The 25,887-nt window shown below is 42.6% G+C and overlaps 1 protein-coding gene across 2 annotated transcripts in view; it reads right to left on the reverse strand.

The window, feature by feature from the left end:
- Positions 1-25,887, reverse strand: part of LOC115227433 (coiled-coil domain-containing protein 96-like) — a 32,638-nt gene that overhangs the window by 3,096 nt on the left and 3,655 nt on the right. Inside the window, exons 4-10 of one of the 2 annotated variants that reach the window (XM_029798267.2) lie at positions 16,920-17,128; positions 15,522-15,600; positions 12,702-12,778; positions 7,992-8,142; positions 5,748-5,941; positions 3,733-3,852; positions 1,166-1,258 (exon numbers count right to left, since the gene is read on the reverse strand). In XM_029798267.2, coding sequence (XP_029654127.1) covers positions 1,166-1,258; positions 3,733-3,852; positions 5,748-5,941; positions 7,992-8,142; positions 12,702-12,778; positions 15,522-15,600; positions 16,920-17,128 — 923 coding nt within the window. Of the gene's footprint in view, positions 1-1,165; positions 1,259-3,732; positions 3,853-5,747; positions 5,942-7,991; positions 8,143-12,701; positions 12,779-15,521; positions 15,601-16,919; positions 17,132-25,887 lie in introns of both variants that reach the window. The other variant, XM_036500694.1, reaches the window with a different exon arrangement.

Consider the following 25,887-nt stretch of genomic DNA (forward strand, 5'->3'; position numbering starts at 1 on the left):
TTACCACACACACACAGTTAAATAGCAAGGAACTGTCTGAGATTAATCAGAATCCACCAGCTGTTTAACAAACTCTTTCTTCTCCTCTCCTGACTCACTCCATAACTCGAGGATCCAGGATCTATCCCTGGCATCTCATTGCCGCTATTTTCCACCTCAATCACTCTGACCCTCTTTTATGAAGCTGTTAAAAATAGCAGATTTTTACTGGCTTAAATAAGTATGGAACATATGAGAAAACATTGATTGTCCAGTGTCCCCTAAGGGTCCAGTCCCCTAAGGGTCCAGTCCTCTAAGGAAATTGGATGGTCTTGACTGAAATAACTTTCACTTCTATATTTAAGAGATGAGGAATTATTTACATTATTTCCATTTGACGGATATTTGTCCTCATCTTGTTTGTTGTTAACACAACGTTTCGGCTGATATACCCTCCAGCCTTCATCAGGTGTCTTGGGGAAATTTCGAACTTGGGTTCTCATTCCTAAAGTATTTTTCGATGTTGTTGTTGTTGTTATTATTATTATTATTATTATTATCATTCAGATCACTGCTTGGAATTGAACTTGGAATTTTGGGGTTAGTAGCCTGCACTATTAACCATACGCCATATGCCCTAAAATTCACTCCATAATTGCCCACAGGCAAATGGCGTAGTGGTTAAGAGTGCGGGCTACTAACCCCAAGATTCCAAGTTCAATTCCAAGCAGTGACCTGAATAATAATAATAATAATAACAATAACAACAACATCAAAAAATACTTTAGGAATGAGAACCCAGGTTTGAAATTTCCCCAAGACACCTGATGAAGACTGGAGAGTATATCAGCCGAAACGTGTCAACAAACAAAGAAGATGAGGACAAATATCCATCAAATGGAAATAATGTATATAATGAAATAACTTTGGTTGTAGATAATGAATCTTTTGCTCCCTGCCCAGAATATTTGAGGGGAGGGGCGGATGGTCAAAGAATAGGAAATCTTTTGTTGAAGAAAAGAAAATAAACAATTTTTTGTTAAGTAATCCTTAAGGATAGTAGTAGTAGTAGTAGTAGTAGTAGTAGTAGTAGTAGTGGTAGTGGTAGTGGTGGTGGTGGTGGTAGTAAGTAGTAGTAGTAGTAGTATTAGTAGTAGTAGTATAGTAGTAGTAGTAGTATATTTACCTCATTCCTTTCTTCAATTTTTTCGTTATATGTTTGATTTTCAATTTTCAGTTGTTCAAAATCAATCAAATGCAAACCTTCAGCAAGTTCCTCCTACCAACCGTCATAATACACAGAGATAACACAAATAAGCCCATTTAAAAAAAAAAAATTCTTCAATATGTAACATTGGTGAAGCAACTATCTAAATATTTACAAAGTGAAAACGGAAATTAAATAATAATTCATTTAAGTCACAGTTTCTGTACAACAATCTCGTTAATTATAGATTTATAACAGACCTGGTTTGATTGGGGAGTTTAGCTGATTCCATTAACCCCAAAATTTGAATTGTGCCTTATCTTGCCGACCCCCCAACCCCACCCATCCACCACCAAAAGAATAAAAGGCAAAGTTGACCATGGCAGGATTGAAATTCAAATGTCATCATCATCATTGTTTAACATCCGTTTTCCATGCTAGCACGGGTTGGACGGTCCGACCGGGGTCTTGGAAGCCATGGAGGCTGCACCAGGCTCCAGTCTGATCTGGCAGTGTTTCTACAGCTGGATGCCCTTCCTAACGCCAACCACTCTGTGAGTGTAGTGGGTGCTTTTTACGTGCCACCAGCACAGGTGCCATCCGAGGCTGGCAATGGCCACGATCGGTTGGTGCTTTTTATGTGCCAATGTAAACAATCAAAAGAAACATTAGAAGACATTTTTTTCCAATCTTCTGAAAAACCATAAACACGCCACCACTGATTGTCAACCAGTGGTGGAGGACAAACATATATACACACATGCATATATATATATGACAGGCTTCTTTCAGTCTCCGCCTACTAAATCCACTCACAAGTCTTTGACTGGCTCATGGTCATAGAAGAAGACACTTGCCCAAGATGCCATGCAGTGGGACTGAAACCAGATCCATGTACTTGGGAAGCAAACTTCTTGCCACACAGTCAGATATACTAAGATCAAACTTCTTATATTTGCTTTTATTCTTTTACTTGTTCCTACTCCTAGGTTGTGGCCATGCTGGAGTACTGCCATATATTTGTGTACAATCTGCAATAATAATTTAGCAACATCATGCATGGGTTGCTGCCAGAGCCGCCCGGATGATTCCCCATACCGGTGGCACGTAAAAAGCACCTTCTGAACGTGGCCGATGTCAGTGCCGTTGACTGGCTCCCATGCTAGTAGCACGTAAAAAGCACACACTACAATCTCAGAGTGGTTGGCGTCAGGAAGGGCATCCAACTATAGAAACACTGCCAGAACACACCATTGGAGCCTAGTGCGGTTCTCAGCCTGGCCAGCTCCTGTCAAACCATCCAACCCATGCCAGCATGGAAGGCAGACAGTAAATGATGATAAGATGATTATATATCATCATCATCGTTTAACGTCTGCTTTCCATGCTAGCATGGGGTTGACTATATATATATATATATATATATATATATATATATGTATGTATGTATTCGAGCGAGGTCATTGCCAGTAACGCCCGTCTGGCCCCTGTGCCGGTGGCACATGAAAAGCACCCACTACACTCTCGGAGTGGTTGGCATTAGGAAGGGCATCCAGCTGTAGAAACTCTGCCAAATCAAGATTGGAGCCTGGTGCAGCCATCTGGTTTGCTAGCCCTCAGTCAAACCGTCCAACCCATGCTAGCATGGAAAGCGGACGTTAAACATTGATGATGATGATATATATATGTATACACATATTTCCTGTGCTGGTGGCACATAAAATGCACTCACTACACTCCCAGAGTGGTTGGCGTTAGGAAAGGCATCCTGCTGTAGAAATACTGCCAGATCAGACTGGAGCCTAGTGCAGCCTACTAGCCTGTCAGTCCTCAGTCAAACCGTCCAACCCATGCCAGCATGGAAAATGGATGTTAAACGATGATGATGATCAAACTGAACTCCTGAAACAATTGTATAAGTCCCTTCCTTCTCCTTCTCAAGCCATCTCTGGCTCATAAGGGCCGGTTTCCCGGTTTCCTTGGCGTATAGGTTCCCCACCTGGATGGGATGCTGGTCCATCACAGGTGAGCTGTAAGATGCAGGAGGAAAGAGTGAGAGAAAGTTGTGGCGAAAGAGTCAGCAGAAGTTCGCCATTACCTTCTGCCGGAGCTGCATGGAGCTTAGGTGTTTCGCTCATAAACACACACATCGCCCAGTCTGAGATTTGAACTCGCGATCCCTCGACCACGAGTCCACTGCTCTAACCACTAGGCCATGAGCCTCCACAATTGTACAAGAGAAGACCAACTCCCAACTTTTGCTTTAATTTCCATTGTGTCTAGCAAGAATGCTTCCACCAATATTTTCAATTCTTCACTTGATAGCTTAGTCCCAAGAGGAAGGGCAATGCCCCTGACAATTTGGCTGGCAGAAGGGCAATTTGGAAAATTGGACGAGGAAAAAGGCAGATCCTTTGATGCTTTGGCAGGAAGAAGAGCAACGTCTCTGAAAATTTGGTGGAGAGAAAGGCAACGGTCCTGACAGTTTGGCTGGGAAACCATTTCTCTTTTACTCCCTTCTTTTCAACCATTTCTACCAAACTTACCGTAGATTTCAACTGTTGTTCCTTTTTCTTCAATTTGTTCTTCAGTTTTATATTTTCCAACCGAATACTTGAAACCTCAGTTTGTCTCTTCTTCTCTGCTTGCAAATAGTGTTCAACATCCTGGAAAAGAACACTGACTGTGTAAGTTATATCATTTCTAAGTAATATACATGTTACAATACATGTAACTCAGTGAATTACCGCTATCATGCTATTAAACTAATGCAATACCCACTAGCTTTTAAATTCAATGAATATATTATAACCCTTTTGATGCCAACCTGCTTCAGATCACCTTTGGTTCTACAACCTGTTTTGAAATCATCTAAATTAAAATTCTGTTGTGTCTGGGGAGAGTCATTTTCTTTTTGTGTCTTATAATGTAACACACACACCGGTAAAATTTCCACTTTTTTCTTATTTTACCGGTGAGTGTGTTACATAATAAGACACAAAAATAAAATGACTCTCCCCAGACACAACAGAATATGCTTCAACACGCAAACTCATATAAAGAATCTTGCAAACCAAATCCAAAAACGAAATCTAAATCAAAATCTTTTGTCAAAATTTCCTGTTAATTTTTCTTCTGAAGACCAATTTGGTAATATAAAATTATTTTGTTAAATTCTTCATTATTTACAAAATTAATTAAAACAAAGATAGAGTATTTCAACAGGAAAATGGTAACGAAAGATTTAAATGCTTAGTAACACTGATTGGCTGTCATCATCTCAGCTCCATAAGGCATGAAAATAGCCAAAGTGATGACAGAAATTATACAATAATAGTGATTGTGATAGTGATGATAGTGTTTATGGTGGTAGTGGTAGTGGTGTTGTTGTTGTTGTTGTTAAGCAACAAGACTGGTAAGGGTGATTAGGTGATGGTCTAGGGCTTAGGGACGGGAGACCCCAGACCTTGGAAAAAAAAAAACTTTGGTCGTCTTGTTGTAGTCGAGGGCTCTTCGTTGACGCCCGACACCACTGGGAGGTGGCCCTCAAATCGCTGGAAATGGAGATCTCCAGGCCCAAATTCTTGGACGGCTGCTGCTGCTTGTTTGTTTGTTTGTTTGTTGAGCGAAGCGGTCTTCGTCCCAGAGCTTGCAAGATTGCGCCTCAAGAAAAGTCCAAAACGTGGTCCTTTGCTATTCGTAAGACCCGCAGAAGAGAAAGCAGGTCAACCCCTGACACCGAAAGCATCGACGGATGGATGAACGCACATCAAGTCTCAGCGGTTGCGTAGGAAGTCAGGGATAAGAAACAGGAAGGAAGAGTGAGAGAAAGTTGGAGTGAAAGAGTACAGCAGGGATCACCACCATCCCCTGCCAGAGCCTCATGGAGCTTTAGGTGTTTTCGCTCAATAAACACACACAATGCCCGGTCTGGGAATCGAAACCGCGATCCTCCGACCACGAGTCCACTGCCCTAACCACTGGGCCATTGCGCCTCCACTTGCTGTTATTGTGTATATGGAGCCACTACATATTTGTTTGACCTACTAGAAATAGCAGCCAAACTTCCTACAAACTTCACCCTACCATGTTCAAAGGATATGCTGGATTGCTCGCTTTTGGATAAAGTATAAGAAGACAGTGCAGGATGGTCATGGTTAGAATGTCAGTTAGATGGTGAAGACAGGTCACAGAGAGCTGTTACAGGGATGCTAGTGGTGGTGATGATGATGATGGTGATGATAATGATGATGGTGATGGTGATGATGATGGTGATGATGATGATGGTGATGATGGTGATGATGATGATGATGGTAATGGTGATGATAATGATGTAGATGATGATGGTGATAGTGATGACGAAGATGATGATGATGATGATGATGATGATGACAACAACGATGATGATGGCAATGACAATAAGGACAACAGCAATGACAATTGCATGAAATCTTCCTTTCACCAAACGAATACCATTCCAAAATGGAATCCGTCCTGTCTTTGGAATCATGTTGAATGTGTTGTAGAAAAACAAAGACCAAAGCAACCCCTATTTCCTCACCATTTTCGGTATTTGCTGACCCGTTCGGCTATTTATGGCACAGGCAGCAACCGCTTTCTTAAAGTCAAAGAGTTTCATCAACTCACTGTCGACTTTCTCTTTCTTTTCGGAACATTTCTGCTTCAGGTCTTCAATATATTGGTAGTGCCGGTCCTTTTCGGCCGCCTCTTGCTCCTGTAAGTCTTCTATTTGTGCTGGAAACATAAATGAACAGATTTTAATTTCTCAGACTGCTCTTTAGGGGTAATTGATAGTTTCTGTTTCTTGGGGACTTTAATCAGGGAAACAGGGAGCTACAGAAGCATAGGGGCCAGAGAAAGAATGGACAAAAAGGAAGTTTGGCAAAAATTCAGCCCCTGCTGGCACCAAATACATTTTCATCTTTGAATGAAAGACAGATTGTATGAGGCATGGTTATGATGAATAATACAGTAGAATATGGATAATGAATGCAAGTAAAGGGCAAAGACTATCAAGAAATGAGATGAGGGTGCTCCAGCAGGGCGTGTAGTTATTATGAACACTGGAACTGGAGTTTAAAGGATGTCATTATTAACAATTATAAAATGAATTGATCAATTATAGAATATCTCCCCCACCCTACACATACACACACATTAATGGTTCCAGAAGTTGTAATCTTTGTCTTGCAGATAAGTACAACATCCTATTCCAGCCTTTTATAATTTTGAACAAAAGATCTGAATTTGTGATTTCCTGCAAACCTTCATCAGTATTTATTGAGGAATTTCCAGACTCAAACCAGTCACAAAAGTCAACTCTTCACATAACAGAATTAAAATACCTTGGCAATTACTCACCAACACTAAAACTGCATTAACAATAATCTTCGACATTGAGAAGAAAGGACTGTTTAGTCTTGCAGGGTACAAGGCAACCTCACTAGCTGTGGTGCTACAATAAAATGCACCCAGCACACTCAATAAAGTTCATGGTGTTCAGAAGTGCAGTGCCATTCACGGAAATTGTGTTTAACCTTTTAGCATTTTAACCGACCATATAAGGCCAAAATATTCTACCTGTTTTATGTTCAAACTGACCCCATTTGACCTCTTACACCTACCCTACAATGTCATTCTGAAAGTAAACAATCACATATTTGAAATCTTAAAGCTACAAGATGATGCAAACAAATTTGACAGAACAATCCAAGTGCTAAAGGATTAAAATGTAGAGCTCAATATTTTATACCTGAGAATAAGATGGAATGGTCAGCACTGGAACACCAGGACCGATCTGGGGTGAAATAATCTTTTCTGCTCGAGGCACAAGGCCCAAAATTTTGGGGGCTGGGTGCCAGTTGATTAGATCAACCCCAGTACGCAACTGGTACTTAATTTATCGACCCTGAAAGGATGAAAAGCAAAGTCGACCTTGGCGGAATTTGAACTCAGAACGTAAAGACAGACGAACCTGGGGCTAAATAATAACAAAGGGAAGGGACACAAGGTATAGGGAATTGGAACAAATACCTTTCAGTATTTAATTCCAGTTCCTTAGATTGTGAGTTCAAACCTTAACAGAATTGACTTTGTTTTTCCTCTTAATGAGGTTAATTAAAAAAGAGAACCAGGCATGTTTTAGGAGCAACTTTCAAAGAGATTGTGCTGACCTCATTCTCATCTGTAACATTGGGAAATAAATTAGTTCGAGTTGTTGTTTAGAACAAGGTTAGTCACATCAGATGTTCCAGCCATGACGTTCCATGAAAATAACCCAATACCACATTACTAATCATCATCATCATCATTTAACATCCGTTTTCCATATTAGCATGGGTTGGATGGTTCGACCAGGGTCTGGGAAGCCAGAAGGCTGCACCAGGCTCCAGTCTGATCTGGCAGTGTTTCTACAGCTGGATGCCTTTCCTAATGCCAACCACTCCGTGAGTGTAGTGGGCGTTTTTTACGTGCCACCGGCACAGGGGCCAGAACAGGCTGGCGAACGGCCACGACTGGTTGGTGCTTTTACGTGTCACCAACACGGACGCCGGTCAGGTGGCGCTAGTATCTGCCCTGTTCGGACGGTGCTTTTTATGTGTCACCGGCATGGATGTCTTAACTACAATTTCCATTTGAATTTTTATTTTGATGTTGACGTAAAAAAAAAAAATGATACAATGTGATATGAGTGAGATCTGGCTGTTATTTCTAGCATTTCTACCAACAATGTCAAGGTTCACTGTTGGTTCCTTATGATTAAAAAACAAACGAAACACCATACCCATCAGTTTCAGATAGCGTTCTTCTTGGTCTGCAGTGCTTTTGGCCTCAATGTGGGTGTCATCAGCTTTCTTCTTCTTAAAGAATTCTGCCAGTTTTTGCTGTACATGGGAATTCCGAACTTGTATTTCCTCCAAGACATTTATTGCAGCCTGCAATGAACAAAGTTATTCCAACATTGTGGAATGGTAGAATTTAGAGAAGTTACTAAAAGCCAGTTGAATGTGGAATGGTACTTAAGCCGGGGAACAAAGGGCACAAGAGCACCTGCTAAACTTTTGGGGGTTGTGTTGGGAGGAATGTGGCAATGGACGTAGGTTTGTGGACCCTAAGCAAATTTCATTCCTGCATTTATGGAATTGTACAAAGATGGGCTTAAAGGGCACCATTCGAGCATGTTCGTTACCAGCGTCGCCTTACTGGCACTCGAGCCCCATGCTAGTTGGGTGCCAAGAGCACCATCCGAGCATGATTGTTGCCAGAGCAGCCAACTGACTTCCATGCTGGTGGCACGTAAAAGGGCACCATTCGAGCGTGATCGTTACCAATGTCGCCTTACTGGCACCTGTGCCAGTGGCATGTGTAAAAGGATTCGAGCGAGGTCATTGCCAGTACCACCTGATTGGCCCCCATGCTGGTGGCACATAAAAAGCACCCACTACACTCTCAGAGTGGTTGGTGTTAGGAAGGGCATCCAGCTGTAGAAACTCTGCCAGATCAAGATTGGGGCCTGGTGCAGCCATCTGGTTCGCCAGTCCTCAGTGAAATCGTCCAACCCATGCTAGCATGGAAAGCGGACATTAAACGATGATGATGATGGAGAGAAACTGGAATAAATTACTGAGAAGAAGAGGCAGAGATGAAAGTCTTGAGCAAGACAACATCACTGAGGAGAGATGAACTGTTTGGTGGGGAGAAGTAGAAAAGGAAATAGTAATGAAGTATAGGGGGGGGGGGATGAAGGAAAGAAGAGAGGGAGAGATGTTAGTGGGAGGAGGAAGAAGAAGGACAAAATCATTAAGGATGTTAGCTGGGAGATGAATCACAGTGTTGTAGGTTCAAATTCAAATGAAGTCAACTTAAGCCTTAATCCACCCACAGGTCAATAAAGCCAGGTACCAGACCATGGCAGGGAACCAGCATGATTGTAAGAACATCAGACAAAGTCCTTTGTGGTATTTGTTCCATGACTTTGTGTTCTGAGTCCCTGGCTGGTAGACTAAATTCATTCAGGTCCAGTTTAATACCCCACCCCCACCCAACTGGTCCTTGAGTACCTTTAGCAGGGTCCATTCTGTTACAAACAATCAGGCCAGGTCTCCAGTTTGATGACCCCTTCCTCTCTTCCTTTAATCAGTCTCAGGGGTCCTAAAAGAAAGAGCTACAGCTGCTTCTCTCCTTAACTAAGTGGTAAGAAAAATGATTTGAAAAACAATGGGTGGGGAAGGAGAAAACGAATTTCTTCTTCTTCTTCATCTTCTTCTTCTTCATCTTCTTCTTCTTCTTCTTCTTCTTCTTCTTCTTCTGTTTAAATTTTTCTTTCTCCATTCTTAGTCTCTATTTCATTTCTCTCTATCCAACAATAAACTGTTCTGCATGAAAGCCACAACTTCCCTTCTTCCTTTCATGTCAATCAGGATTTCTTATGTTGGATTATGATTGTTACTGTTTTTGTTTAGCCCCAGGTCAACCTCATTGAAGCAGATCAACAATCAAAGGCATTCTGGCCATGACCACCTCCTCTATCTACATTATTTGATATGTTTTTAAGGCAACGAGGGTCCATATTTCACCGTTATCTTGTCCCCTTTTCCAACCAGGGTGGTCATGTTATCTCCTCTACAGCAATGCAGTTGTCTGTGTCCTTCTTTCTCATGTCAGGGTCACCAATGTTGAGAGGGTGCCACTTGTATAGTTTTACATCAGTTAACGTCTGTTTTCCATGCAAGCATGGGTTGGACGGTTCAACCGGGGTCTGGGAAACCAGGAGGCTGCACCATGCTCCAATCTGATCTGGCAAAGTTTCTACAGCTAGATGCCCTTCCTAACGCCAACCACTCCGTGACTGTAGTGGGTGCTTTTTATGTGCCACCAGCACAGAGGCCAGAGGAGGCTGGCAACAGCCATCATCAGATGATGCCTTTTATGTGCCACCGGCATGGACACCAGTTAGGGCAGCGCTGTCATCGGTCACTTTTGGATGGTGCTTTATACGTGCCACCAGCATGGGTATCACAACTACAATTTCCATTTGATTTTTATTTTGATGTTGATGTACTTGACTCAATAGGTATCCTCAAGCACAGCAGGTCACCCTGCGAGGTAAGAACAGCAGGTATGCACAGCAGGCCCTCCTGTGAGCCATGTCGAAAACCACCTTTATATATAAAAAAGATTCGAGCGAGGTCATTGCCAATACCACCTGACTGGCTCCTGCGCCGGAGGCACGTAAAAAGTATCCACTACACTCTCGGAGTGGTTGGCGTTAGGAAGGGCATCCAGCCGTAGAAACTCTGCCAGATCAAGATTGGAGCCTGGTGCAGCCTGCTGGCTTCTCAGACCTCAGCCAAACCATCCAACCCATGCCAGCATGGAAAGCGGATGTTATGATGATGATGATGATATAGGGCTCAATGAGCACGTTTTAGAAAGTCAAATCACATGATGGCTTGATGCTGATTGGTTGCTTAATCAGCCAATCACATGAAACGACAGTGGTCTCCTCATGGCCATCCAGTGGATTCAGTGTCCAATCCATGACCTTCTCATCACTTGGCATAAATTCACTTTCCTCAATATTGCATCCCTACTTCAGTTCAGGAGTCCACTAAGTGACACGGTGACTCCACTTGTGCCAGTGCCACGGGGTAAGCACCCAGCTGCAAAAACAATGTCAAATCAGAGCCTGATGCAGTTTCTGGCTCATAGGACCCTACTGAGTCATCTACCCCATGCCAGCATCGATCATGGGGGTTAAATGAATAATAAGGATGATGATGATGGTGGTGATGGTGATGGTGGCGAGCTGGCAGAGACGTTAGCACGCTGGGCGAAATACTTAGCGGTATTTCATCTGCCGCTACATTCTGAGTTCAAATTCCGCCAAGGTCGACTTTGCCTTTCATCCTTTCGGGGTCGATTAAATAAGTACCAGTTACGCACTGGGGTCTATGTAATCGACTTAATCCCTTTGTCTGTCCTTGTTTGTCCTCTGTGTTTAGCCCCTTGTAGGCAATAAAGAAATAGGTGGTGGTGGAGTTTAATCTGTGAGAGATTTAGCTGGTGTTTCTAGCTTGTTCAGTGACTGAATAGTGTTCCTCATCCTCTGTAGTATTTTATGATGTCGACTGGCCTCCATGCTGTGGGCACGTAACAAACACCGTCCGAGCGTGGCCGTCTGCCAGCCTCGTCTGGCACCTGTGTCGGTGGCACATAAAAACACCATCCGAGCGTGGCCGTCTGCCAGCCTCGTCTGGCACCTGTGTCGGTGGCACATAAAAACACCATCCGAGCGTGGCCGTCTGCCAGCCTCGTCTGGCACCTGTGTCGGTGGCACATAAAAACACCATCCGAGCGTGGCCGTTCGCCAGCCTTGTCTGGCACCTGTGTCGGTGGCACATAAAATCACCCACTACACTCTCGGAGTGGTTGGCGTTAGGAAGGGCATCCAGCTGTAGAAACACTGCCAGATCTGACTGGCCTGGTGCAGCCTTCGGGCTACCCAGACCCCAGTCGAACCGTCCAACCCATGCTAGCATGGAAAGCGGACGTTAAACGATGATGATGATGATGATGATGATGTTCTCAGTGTTGTTGTAGTCAGTTCAAGTTGACTAGAGCTTTGGTATGAAGCTGACCAGTTCATTGCATAGCTACAAGAACAACAACAACGCATACAAGATGTTTGGGCTAAATTTGAAAGTTTGCATAAAAGGAAAAGAAAACATAATATAAATAGAAAAATAATTATTTCTAAATCTTTGAACAAGAAACCTTTAGCAACAGAACTCTAGAGTAAAGATTATTTGTCAACATAATGGGGCAGTCTTGGTTAGGATGAATGTTACTGTTATTTAGCCCCAGGACAGCCACATTATGTTGACAAATAATCTTTACTCTAGAGTACTGTTGCTGAAGGTTTCTTGTTCAAAGATTTAGAAATAATAATTTTTCTATTTTTGAGATCAGTGTCTGTGTGTCACTTTGAAAAATATACATTTTGAACAAGTATTTAGTGTCACCATCTCTAGCCAAGCAGTTATTCTGTGCTGATGAAGAGAAATAACCCAGAAACCATTGGTACACAGGTATTGCTTTAGATGTGAGTGGGGACACTAAACTCCCTTGTTTGAAACTATAAGGACACTGTGTCGTATAACCAGCTGGAGACGATGTTTCCTGGGGCTTTATAACAGTAACCTTCATCTTAACCAGGACTTCCACATTATGTTGGCAAATAGTTTTTACTCTAAAACACAATATTCCATCCAAAAATAAAAGTATTTTAAAACCTCAAAAAATATCAACTCGATTATGGCTGGAGGATAACAGTTTATTCAAAGAAGCTGCCCTCAGCCCCCACCATGGTCCCAAGACCACTCCAGAACCTGGCACATGCATTCCTCACGGTTACTTTTGTTACACACACACACACCCACCCACATCATATATCACCACAGACGATAAAACAAATAGTAAAAAAGACCCTCACTTGGTAACGAGTCATCAACATGTCTCTTTTCTGTTCGTAGTCATATGCCTCTAATTCTGGTGGTGCCGAACCTTCTTCTACAATAACAACAACAACAACAATAAGCAAAAACTTTAATGAAAACCAAAAACTTTAATGTAAACCAAAAAAAAAGCATTTAATTTTTAAATTGGTCTTTACGTTATATCTATGTTCCGCCAATTCCTGTGCCATACAAAGAATGGCAACATCGGGACAACAAAGAACTAGATCTTCAAACATCAGCATCATTGTTCTTTTGACATTGCATAAACGGCACCAATGCTGGTGCCATGCAAAAATAGCACCCAGTCTACACTCTGTGAAGTGCTTGACATTTGGAAGGGCATCCAGCCATAGAAACCATGCCAAAGCAGACAAATGGAGCCTGGTGTGGCTCCTGGTCTTAAAAGTGCTTGTGAAACCATCCGACCCATGCCAGCACGGAAAACAGATGATGACTATGATGATGAGGACATTCCTATGCATGGGTTGGATGGAATTTATTGAGTCAGATGGCCTTCCTGTTGCCAAGCAAGGTAGTATTCCCTTATGGCCAGATGTGTCCTTACGGAATATTGGAAAGCACAGCCTCCCATCTTGCCAGTTCTCAGTCAAACTGTCCAACCCATGCTGGCATGGAAAGCAGACATTAAACGATGATGATGATGATGATGATGATGAATGATGAATGATGCTGCTTGTATGACAATGAGGGTTATTTTACAATTATCACATGATGTAAAATCAGGTGGGGACACACAGACACACACACACATAGAGGAAAAAGAGCAGGGAGAAGAATGAGAAAGAGGAAAAGTCAGTGAGAGAAAGAAAACAGATGAGGGATTAAGAGTTAGGTGGGGAAAAAGGGTTAGGGGGTTAAGAAGGGAGCAGAGGTGGATGTATATGTGCAAGTATAGTAGGGTGTTTATGAGGGGGGAATAATAGGCGTGGGTTGTCAGGAAGGAGTGTATGGGTGTGCAGATGTATTGTGGTATATATGAGTAGGAGGAGGTGAGATGTTGGGGGAGGGGGCGAGAGGAAAGTACAGATGTGAGGAGGTGGGGGGAGGGCATGCAGGGGTGGAAAAGGGATGGGGTTTGGAAAGATTGGAAGAAAGGAAAAAAACCCCTACCAAAAGGCTGGAAGAGTAGGCAGACATTAAGGGAGAGAGAGAGCAAGAAAAGGGGCTGAAAGGAAGAAATTTGCAGATAAAATGCTACAAGAGTAAAGAGATGGATAAGAGAGAGATGAAGAAAGAGCAGGGGAAGTGTCGTCTGGTGCTTCTATCCTGCTGGATCAGGTTTTGGAAGTTGTGGAGAGAATTCTTGCAAAATTGATAAAGAACCAGATTAGCCTGCATCAGATGCAGTTTTGGGTTTTGTGGCTGCAGTGGTGGCAGCACCAACAGCAATTTTCTAGTGAGACAACTGCAAAAGTATTTAGCTTGAAATAAGCTTCTATAACATGGGAAAAACCCTCGACAGGGTCCCTCACTCTGTGACTCGATGGTTACAGAGGAAGTTAGGCGGCGAGCTGGCAGAAACGTTAGCATGTCGGGTGAAATGCTTAGCGGTATTTCGTCTGCCGTTACGTTCTGAGTTCAAATTCCGCCGAGGTCGACTCTGCCTTTCACCCTTTCAGGGTCGATTAAATAAGTACCAGTTACGCATTGGGGTCGATATACTCGACTTAGTCCGTTTGTCTGACCTTGTTTGTCCTCTCTGTGTTTAGCCCCTTGTGGGTAGTAAAGAAATAGGTTACATAGGAAATTAGGGGTAGATGAAGAGGGCAGCACAAGCAACGCACAAAAGGGCAGACAACTAAGTAAAAGTCAGTAAGGGATTCAGTGACAAATTCCCCATATGAATAGGGTTTATGAAGGAGTCAACTGGTAGAAATATTTTAGTGTATGGGGCAAAATGCACAGCAGTATTTCTTCTTACTTTATGGGGTCAATGCAGCTTGGTCCCTCCCTTGAAATTGCTGGCCTTGCACCAAAATTTGAAACCAAATAGAGATTTATGAGGGTAAACAGCCAGTGAGATGGCTGCAGGATGCATACTTCACAGTATAGTGAGACATAACTAATGTTGTCAGGGCTCATCTTTTCACTGGTCAAGGAAATCAGAGGCAAAAGGATAAGTCTGACCACCTGGTACAACCCTGGCCTTACTATAATCTGAGTCCAGCACAAATCAAATCTCAGACCTCTTCGAACCACAAACAAACAACTGGAATGTTCGCTGTGGCAGGCAGGACGTCACCAAAGTGTGTAACCAAGGTATATTGCCGCTGTTGTACTCTGTCTTCTTCTTATGGATAAGTGTAAGGAAGAGTATAGGGAAAAAGCAGTGTGCAGTGTCTATTGCTCATCAGTGTCTTGGACGGAGAATTTGGATCATCTTCAAAAATTAAGGAACGAACAAGAAATGTTGTTGTTTGAGCTACAAGAAGTAGCAGCTAAATCTTTGTCTTTATAATAAAAAGGAAAGACATGTTGGATAATGTAAGATGAAAAACACTGTTGGAAGCAGACAGGATGGTCATGGCTAGAATGTCTTTGGTCATAGGTCTGTTTGATCAGAACTAACCTGGAGCTAAAGAACAATAGAGTTTCTCTCCATAACCAAAATCTTCCTTAATTCACACTCAAATCATTGATCAATGTGATGCTAGTTATACTGTGTCTAAAACTAAAAGACAGGATGGTCATAGATGGAATGATCATGGTCAATTTGATCAGAGTTGCCCTGAAGGTTAAGCAACAACAGCAATAACAACAACAACAAGCATTACCGTATGCAAGTGGCGTTTCCCCGACCTCGAGTCTCTGTTGGTACTTGTCCAGATCCATTATTTGTTCCAGGTCCAATGGCTGTCAGCAAAAACAAAGAAGGACAAATTGTTGGGGAATTCAAAGTTTATTACAGCAGCAACAATGGTGAAGGAATCAGAAATGGCAAAGAACAAGACTAAATATCTAAAATACTATTTCACTTATTTTCACCCTGTTCTCCCTTGAAATCCCAGAATAGAATTATTGTTAGCAAGAACAACACAGTATTTTATTTTGCCATCATAATAAACTACCAAATATATTCAAGGTTTCCATGTCAACACTTCAGACATTCCTTGTGCTAGCAGAGTAGTGCATTCATCCTTTTGAGTTGGACCTCTGGAAATATGCTGGGCTTCAGAAGACTCAGCAAGCGCAAGTGTGACCATAACCTTGTGGCCTATGCTAGGGGTGTAACCAGTCCACTTATGTGTGCCTTTCCTTCATTGGACACTAAATTCTGCTTGTGAAGACCAGTTGAGGCAAGTGAAATCAAAGTCGAAATCAAACTCGGTGACTGGCATCCGTTGCTAGTGGAGTGCTAAGAGTACCATATGAGTGAGATCGTTGCCAGAGCAACAAACTGGCCTCTGTACCAATGACACGTTAAACACACCATTCGAGGGTGATCGTTACTGCGTCACCTTACTAGCACTTGTGCTGGTGGCACGTGAAACATTCGAGCGAGGTCGTCACCAGTGCCACTGGAACATCTCCTATGCAGGTGGCACATAAAAAGCACCATTTGGGTGTGGCTGTTGCCAGTACCACCAAACTGGCCCTCGTGCTGGTGGCATGTAAAAGCACCCACTACATTCTCGGAGTGGTTGGCGTTAGAAAGGGCATCCCGCTGTAGAAACTCTGCCAGATCAGATTGGAGTCTGGTTCGCCAGAACTCAGTCATATCGTCCAACCCATGCTAGCATGGAAAACGGATGTTAAATGATGATGATGATGAAGATGATTTTGTATAGAATTTAGAGCCAGTGCTGAAAGTTGCCAATGTTTCATAAATGAATGTGTCCATGTAAACAATTTGATTCTCTGTCTTCGATTGCATTATTTAAAAGAATTATTTATGTACAAAATGTCATAATTTTCAGAGCTGGTTCTGAATTCTATTGGAAATCTATAGAGATACACTTAAAAAGATGATAATATTAGTCTAATCCCCCGGAATTAACAGATATCTCTCTCATTATCATAATCAATATCACATATTTGACATGCGATATTTTGCAGTTTTGTTGTTCTCTTTAGTTTTGCATTGAATGCACATCGCTCAGCCTCGACACCAACGAATATTGCTGCGAACAAGTTACAAAGTTACTGGAATGGTAAGAGAAACCAATATTTACAATACCATCTTTTGCTGCATACATTTCACCAGCTTCAGTTGGAAACAATCCAATCACTGCCTCTTCAGCTTCCTTTTCACTCTCTTTCTTCTCTCCTTCAGGCCGGCCCTCTTCTGCTTCCGTTTCTGCCGCTCCTGTTGGAACTTCTTCCGCAGCTGCTGCTACTGCTGCTGTTTCTCCTTCTTTACCTTCCTCGCCTTCTTCACCTTCTGCTAAAGAAGACATTTCCCAACATTAACAAGAAAAGCCTCCAACCCAAAACAAACCAAAGAGAAAAATCACAAAACAACCAGAAATTGATTTTATTGATTCTTATTTATCTTTTCTTTTTCTTTTTACTTGTCATTAGACTGTGGCCATGCTGAGGCACGAACGAACCAACCTCATTACTTATTTTTTGTAAAGCCTGGTAAGTTCTATTGGTCTCTTTTGCTGAATCACTAAGTCACACAGGCATGTAGACATAGCAACAGATAATTTATATTAAAACTAAATACACTAAAGTTGTAATTACTATTTACATAAAATGATTTATCTCAAATTTAGTTTTATAAATTATTATAAGAATCTCAACGATATATTTAGGAAAATATATATATATATATATCATCATCATCGTTTAGCGTCCGCTTTCCATGCTAGCATGGGTTGGACGGTTCAACTGGGGCCTGGGAAGCCAGAAGGCTGCACCAGGCCCAGTCTGATCTGGCAATGTTTCTACGGCTGGATGCCCTTCCTAACGCCAACCACTCCATGAGTGTAGTGGGTGCTTTTTACGTGCCACCAGCACAGGTGCCAGACAAGGCTGGCAAATGGCCACGATCGGATGGTGCTTTTTACGTGCCACCGGCACGGAGGCCAGGCGACACTGGCAACGGCCACGATATATATATATATATATATAAGCCTTTGACGACTTGAAGCCTTTGACGAAGTAGAAGGGGATAGTGTATCACATGGGGTAGAGGACAACTGGACGTTTCTAAGGGACAACCTGCTGAGAGCCACTGACCAGATCTGTGGCTGGTGCAAAGTCCCCTCTCGTCCCAAGGTAACGTGGTGGTGGAACAGTGTCGTAGACAGGGCTATTAGAGAAAAGAGACAGACTTGGAAGCACTGGAAGAATGGTGGTAGCAGGGAATTGTATCAGACTGCTAAAAGGGAAGCTAGGAGACAGGTCTATCTAGCCAGAGGGGAAGCAGATAAGAAAAAATTTGCCAATGTTCTGCGCCGTGAGGACCAAAGACTGGAGGTGTTTCGCGTTGCAAGACAGTGTGTGAGAGAGAATTGTGATGTGGTGGGAGAGAAGTGTGTTCGCATGGAAGATGGTTCACTTGCGCTAAACGAGGATGCAAAGAGAGAGGCTTGGAGATGCCACTATGAAAGGTTGCTGAATAAAGAAAATGAATGGGATAAAGAGAGTCTGCCGAACGTTGACCCAACAGAGGGACCAGCTATCAGGGTTGATAGTTCCTTAGTAGCTAAGGCAATTAGAAGCATGAAGACAGGGAAAGCCCCAGGCCCATCAGGTATCACTGCAGAGATGCTCAAAATATCTGGTAGTGTCGGCTATAGCCTAGTCACCTGTATAGTTAATCAGGTGATACATGAAGGAGTCATACCCAATGACTGGTGTAGCAGCATAATAGTCAACTGCTACAAAGGTAAAGGTGATGCCCTAGATACAAATAATTACAGAGGTATCAAGCTGTTGGATCAGGTGATGAAGGTTACAGAGAGGGTCATAAGCCAACTAATTAGAGAGAGAGTTAGTTTAGATGAGATGCAGTTTGGTTTCGTGCCAGGGAAAAGTACCACTGATGCTATATCCTGGTAAGGCAGCTGCAGGAGAAATACCTAGCCAAAGATAAGGCCATGTACCTGGCTTTTGTTGACATGGAGAAAGCCTTCGACAGGGTCCCCCGATCCCTCATATGGTGGTCAATGAGGAAACTAGGAATAGAAGAATGGTTAGTGAGAGCTGTGCAAGCCATGTACAGGGACGCTGCTAGTAAGGTGAGGGTTGGAAATGAGTACAGTGAAGAATTCCGGGTAGAGGTAGGGGTCCACCAAGGCTCAGTCCTCAGCCCCCTCCTATTTATCATAGTCCTCCAGGCAATAACGGAGGAATTCAAGACAGGATGCCCCTGGGAGCTCCTCTATGCTGATGACCTTGCTCTAATTGCTGAGTCATTATCAGAACTGGAGAAGAAGTTTCAGGTGTGGAAGCATGGTTTAGAATCGAAGGGCCTTAGAGTCAACCTAGCTAAAACCAAAGTCGTAATAAGTAGGAAGGTAGACAAATCACAAACGCCTTCAGGTAGATGGCCCTGCTCGATCTGTAGAAAAGGTGTAGGTAGAAACTCTATAAGATGCACCAAGTGTAAGCTATGGACACATAAGAGGTGCAGCAATGTCATAGGAAGGCTAACTAGGAAGATGGTTTTTGTATGTGGCAGATGCTCGGGAGCATTAACCTCTGAAAATCTGCAGAAAACAATTTCCGTCACTTTCCAGGGGAAAAAACTAGAAGTGTTTGATAGCTTCCGTTATCTTGGTGACCAAGTCAGTAGTGGGGGTGGGTGTGCTGAAAGTGTAACGGCTAGAGTAAGAATAGCCTGGGCAAAGTTTAGGGAGCTCTTACCTCTGTTGGTGACTAAAGGCCTCTCGCTCAGAGTAAAAGGCAGACTGTATGATGCATGTGTACGAACAGCCATGCTACATGGCAGTGAAACATGGGCCGTGACTGCTGAGGACATGCGTAAGCTCGCGAGAAATGAAGCTAGTATGCTCCGTTGGATGTGTAATGTCAGTGTTCATAGTCGACAGAGTGTAAGTACCTTGAGAGAAAAGTTGGACCTAAGAGGAATCAGATGTTGTGTGCAAGAGAGACGATTGCGCTGGTATGGTCATGTGGTGAGAATGGATGAAGATAGGTGTGTGAAAAAGTGCCACACCCTGGCAGTTGAGGGGACCTGTGGAAGAGGTAGACCCAGGAAAACCTGGGTCGAGGTGGTGAAGCACGACCTTCGAACTCTAGGTCTCACCAAGGAAATGACCAGAGACCGAGACCTCTGGAAGTATGCTGTGCGTGAGAAGACCCGGCAAGACCAGTGAGAACAATCAAAATCAAATCATATATCAGAAAGCAGGGGTTAAGTGACCCATCTGTTCGTGTTCGCTGTCAGCCTCGTCTGGCACCCGTGCCGGTGATACGTAAAAGCACCATTCGCTCATGGCCGTTTGCCAGCTCTGCCTGGCCCCGTGTCGGTGGAACGTAAAAGCACCATCTGTTCGTGTTCGTTGCCAGCCTCGCCTGGCCCCGTGCTGGTGACACGTAAAAGCACCGTCCGTTCGTGGCCGTTGGCCAGCTCTGTCTGGCCCCGTGTCGGTGGCACGTAAAAGCACCATCCGTTCGTGGCCATTTGCCAGCTCTGTCTGGCCCCGTGTCGGTGGCACGTAAAAGCACCATCCGTCCGTGTCCGTTGCCAGCCTCGGCTGGCCCCCGTGCCGGTGACACGTAAAAGCACCATCCGCTCGTGGCCGTTTGCCAGCTCTGTCTGGCAACCGTGTCGGTGGCACGTAAAAGCACCATCCGTTCGCATCCGTTGCCAGCCTCGGCTGGCCCCCGTGCCGGTAACACGTAAAAGCACCATCCGTTCGTGGCCGGTTGCCAGCTCTGTATGGCCCCGTGTCGGTGGCACGTAAAAGCACCATCCGTTCGTGTCCGTTGCCAGCATCGCCTGGCCCCGAGCCGGTGACACGTAAAAGCACCATCCGTTCGTGGCCGTTCACCAGCTCTGTCTGGCACCCACTACACTCGCGGAGTGGTTGGCGTTATGAAGGGCATCCAGCCGTAGAAACACTGCCAGATCTGACTGGGCCTGACGAAGCCTTCCAGCTTCACAGACCCCAGTTGACCCGTCCAACCCATGCTAGCATGGAAAACGGACGTTAAACGATGATGATGATGATGATGATGATATATATATATATATATATGTATAAATATATATATGTGTATATATGTATATGAATGGTTAGTGAGAGATGTGCAAGCCATGTACAGGGACACTGTCAGTAAGGTGAGGGTTGGCAACAAGTACAGTGAAGAATTCCGGGTAGAGGTAGGGGTCCACCAAGGCTCAGTCCTCAGACCCCTCCTATTTATCATAGTCCAACAGGTAATAACAGAGGAATTCAAGACAGGATGCCCCTGGGAGCTCCTCTATGCTGACGACCTTGCTCTAATTGCTGAGTCACTATCAGAACTAGAGGAGAAGTTTGAGGTGTGGAAGCAAGGATTAGAATCGAAGGCCCTTAGAGTCAATAGCTAAAACCAAAGTCCTAATAAGTAGGAAGGCAGACAAACCTCAAATCCCTTCAGGTAGATGGCCCTGCTCGATCTGTAGAAAAGGTGTAGGTAGAAACTCTATAAGATGCACCAAGTGTAAGCTATGGACACATAAGAGGTGCAGCAATATGAAAGGAATGCTAACTGGGAAGATAGTTTTTGTATGTGGCAGATGCTCAGGAACAATAAACACTGAAAATGCTCTGAGACCAACTTCTGTCACATTCCAGGGAGAAAAACTAGAAGTAGTTGATAGGTTCCGTTACCTAGGTGACCAAGTCAATAGTGGGGGACGGGTGCGCTGAAAGTGTAACTGCTAGAATAAGAATAGCCTGGGCAAAGTTCAGACAGCTCTTACCTCTGCTGGTGACTAAAGGCCTCTCGCTCAGAATAAAAGGCAGACTGTATGACGCATGTGTACGAACAGCCATGCTACATGGCAGTGAAACATGGGCCGTGACTGCTGAGGACATGCATAAGCTCGCAAGAAATGAAGCCAGTATGCTCCGATGGAGTGTAATGTCAGTGTGCATACACAACAGAGTGTAAGTACCTAGGGAGAAAAGTTGAACCTAAGAAGCATCAGATGTGGTGTGCAAGAGCAACGACTGTGCTGGTATGGTCATGTGGCGAGAATGGATGAAGATAGTTGTGTGAAAAAGTGCCACACCCTAGAGGTTGAGGGAACCTGTGGAAGAGGTAGACCTGGGATGAGGTGGTGAAGCATGACCTTCGAACTTTAATCCTCACCAAGGAAATGACCAGTGACTGGGACCTTTGGAAATATGCTGTACTTGAGAGGACCCGGCAAGCCAAGTGAGACCATAATTTCGTGGCCTATGCCAGGGGTGTAACCAGCCCACTTATGCGTACCTTTTCTTCATTGGACACTAAATCTGCTTGCAAAGACCTGTTGAGGCAAGTGAAATTGAAATCAAATACGATGACTGGCATCCGTGCTAGTGGAGCGCTAAGAGCATCGTCCAAGTATGATCGTTGCCAGAGCAGCAAACCAGCTTCTGTGCTGGTGGCACGTAAAAAGCACCATTCAAATGTGATCATTACCAGCGTCACCACACTGACACTTGTGCCGGTGGCATGTGAAAAAACATTTGAGTGAGGTCATTGCCACTGCCGCTGGACTGGTCTCCTGTGCAGGTGGCATGTAAAAAACACTATTTGAGCATGGCCAACACCAGTACCACCCACCTGACTGGCCCTCATGCCGGTGGTACATAAAAGCACCCACTGCACTCTTGAAGTGGTTGGTGTTGGGAAGGGCATCCAGCTGTAGAAACTCTGCCAAATCAGATTTGGGCCTGGTGCAGCCATCTGGTTCGCCAGTCCTCAGTCAAATCGTCCAACCCATGCCAGCATGGAAAGCGGACGTTAAACGATGATGATGATGATGATGAAGAAAGATAGACAGATGGGATAATTATTGAAGAAGTCGCAGAGAATATTCTCTTTTGGAATCCACATGAGAGCAGGAGTGACATTTAAGCAGACAATCCATCTAATGTGGTACCAGACTACAATGGAGTGGCTTCACTCTCAGAACTATCAGGAAGAACACCAGAACTGATTTTAGGCTAAATTCTCTCAGCTGAATTTGATGTAATTTAGTAATTCTGATTCCGTTCTCAGATTGGGTTCCATCTTGTGCTCTTTACTCTATCTGGCTTTGAGCCATGATTGTGTGGAATTCTTCACAGGAATATAATATGTCTGCTGCTGCTGGGGATGGGGAAAGTGTTGTCATAGTAACCAGTTGTTAGAGAATCTGTCAATTCTACCATTTTATCAACTTCAACACACAGAAATTGGTTGCCACTCAGACACACACACACACACACACACGTGTATACATATGTATGTGTGTATATATATATATATGTGTGTGTGTGTGTGTGTATATATATATATATATATATATGCATCATCATCATCATTGTTAACAAGTATGTTGCAACAAGTAGAAAAGTCTAAGGGGAGGTAATTGATTATCGCTATTATTGTGAAGGGGGGGTGTATATATATATATATATATATATATATATATATATATATGCATCATCATCATCATTGTTAACAAGGATGTTGCAACAAGTAGAAAAGTCTAAGGGGAGGTAATTGATTATCGCTATTATTGTGAAGGGGGGGTGTATATATATATATATATATATATATATATATATATATATATATGTACAAAATAAGAAAATGGAGAAATACATCGAAATCAAATATCAATTACCAGATAATACTCAATCACATACTTTATTAAACCACCACATAAGAAACTATAAGGTCAAACATAATAAGGCAGGTTAAATCAGTGTACATAAAATAGTAATGTTATACAATAAGTAGAATACATATAATAGAACATAAATATAAGTACACATAGATATAAATATAGACTATATCTTACAGCTGTTTCGGCCACACACAAAAAAATTCAAAAAGTAGAGTAAAGCTTCACATAAATTCATCAGATGCAAAAAGCAACACAAATCACTAAAGAGATCTTCTAACAAATGTGAAGCTTTGCATAACAACCACAAAACCAACATTTAAAAAATGTGGACACCCAAACTGTGGAATATGCCCCAACCTACTTAAAGGCTCAGATTTCCTTTTCAAACAAGTAGAGAGGTTCATGATTAAAACCAACTTCACCTGTGCCTCTGAGAATCTAATTTATGTAATAACCAGCTTGGGTTGTGGACATCACTATATAGGACAGACGAGTATGACATTGAGACAGAGAACCACTCTACAAAAAGAGCAGATCCAGTTCCCACAGTACAGACAAATTCCTTTAAGTGAACATATAGAGAAATGTGCAAGTAACATCAAACCAAATTTCGCAGTTTTTCCCTTTTATTGGTGCAAAGATACAATTTCTTAACAAGAACGTTTAAATAAAGAAAATTTATTCATCGAAATATACAGAACATGTCTAAATATGCACACATAACCAACTTTGATCTCCGTACATATTTTAATTCACGATTATATAGCCATCACTGTACATATTTCTCCCCACTAATCTAGTTTTTGAATTTTTGTATATATATATTCCTCCCCACTAACGAAAGATGAACAATTATCTCCCTTGTCCACAATAATGATGATAATCAATTACACCCCCTTAGATTTTTCTACTTATTGAATCATTCATTCATAAACTCCACACACAACAAAAATAATTTCTCTTAAGGAAATACGTTTTTAAATGATAACAACCACGAAACCAACAAAAGCAAAACTTGTTGACAAACACAATACAAGAATACAAGATATATCAAAAGTTATATTAAAACTATGTAAATGTGTGCATTTTCCTTCTTTAATTTCTTATATACAACTCACCACCTGGGGATAATCAAAATTCCTCCCTTTCTCTCACTATATATATATATATATATATATATATACACACATATATATTTTACTAGTTTCATCTTGTCTCTTTGTTATCTCTCCGTGTTGATATATGGACAATTAAGGTGGTTTTAGAGTCAGATCATGGCTGCTATCTTCAGCATGGTGGTATCTCGTAGATACCCTAATTTATAATTTTAATAATTATTACCTTTGAGGGTTATTTTTTCCATGCTGACCACTTGATAAAATCGTTATTTTATTTTAAATTAATGAACTTATCCTTATTTATATATATATATATATATATAAAAGGGAACCGGAGACTGGATTGTGTTTGAGTCCCCGAGAAACCACAGAGAATAAAGGAAGAGGGAGAGAGAGAGAGAGAGAGATGTAGGAACGAACCAAACCTCCTGCTGATAATTAGGAAAAGAGGAACAAAAGCCCAGTCGAAGCCGGAAGTTGTTTGTGTCAAAGAATCCAGCACAACCAGCAATGTCTTCTGTCGCAGAACCCTCCAGCTCCGCTGCCAGTGACTCTCCGAGTAAAGAAAGAGTTGAGGTGATGGCAAAAGCTGTGAACTTGATGGGCCAAAGTAAAAGAAATCTAATCTGTGGAGATGTTCCAATGGCTGTTACTCAATTTGAAGAATCTTGTCAAATTCTGGCCAAGTGCTATGGGGAGATGGCATTTGAATGTGCAGCTGCCTACTTCTCTTGTGGTCATGCCTTGCTAGAATTGGCCAGGCTGGATTTGAAAGTCATTGAAAGTCTTGAAGCTGAAGCAGCTGCTGCTGAAGAGGAGGAATTTTCCAGACACCCATTTTTATTAAAATTTACCTTCAATTTAGCATTCTGCCTTTCTATCATTTTTCCTCGCCTATCATTTCTCCACGTGCGGTCAACACCCCCCCCACCATTTATTGATTTATATATATATCGTGCTAGCATGGAAAACGGACGTTAAACGATGATGATGATGATGGTATATAAATTTATACATATATAATTATAAAGATATAATTATAGTTAAGGGCAACTGGAAATGACCAGTGCTAATGCTAGAAATAGGTGTCAAATACCTACATTGATGCTGGCCATTTCCAGTAGCCCTTAACTATAATTATATACATAAAAAAAATTAATGTTACCTCTACAGTCATTTTTAAGTGCTAGGACACTGATGTAGTCATTTTATGATTATATTCTTCATCATCATCGT

This window comes from Octopus sinensis, linkage group LG2 (assembly GCF_006345805.1).
Source record: "Octopus sinensis linkage group LG2, ASM634580v1, whole genome shotgun sequence".
In the NCBI taxonomy this organism is placed as follows: domain Eukaryota; kingdom Metazoa; phylum Mollusca; class Cephalopoda; order Octopoda; family Octopodidae; genus Octopus; species Octopus sinensis.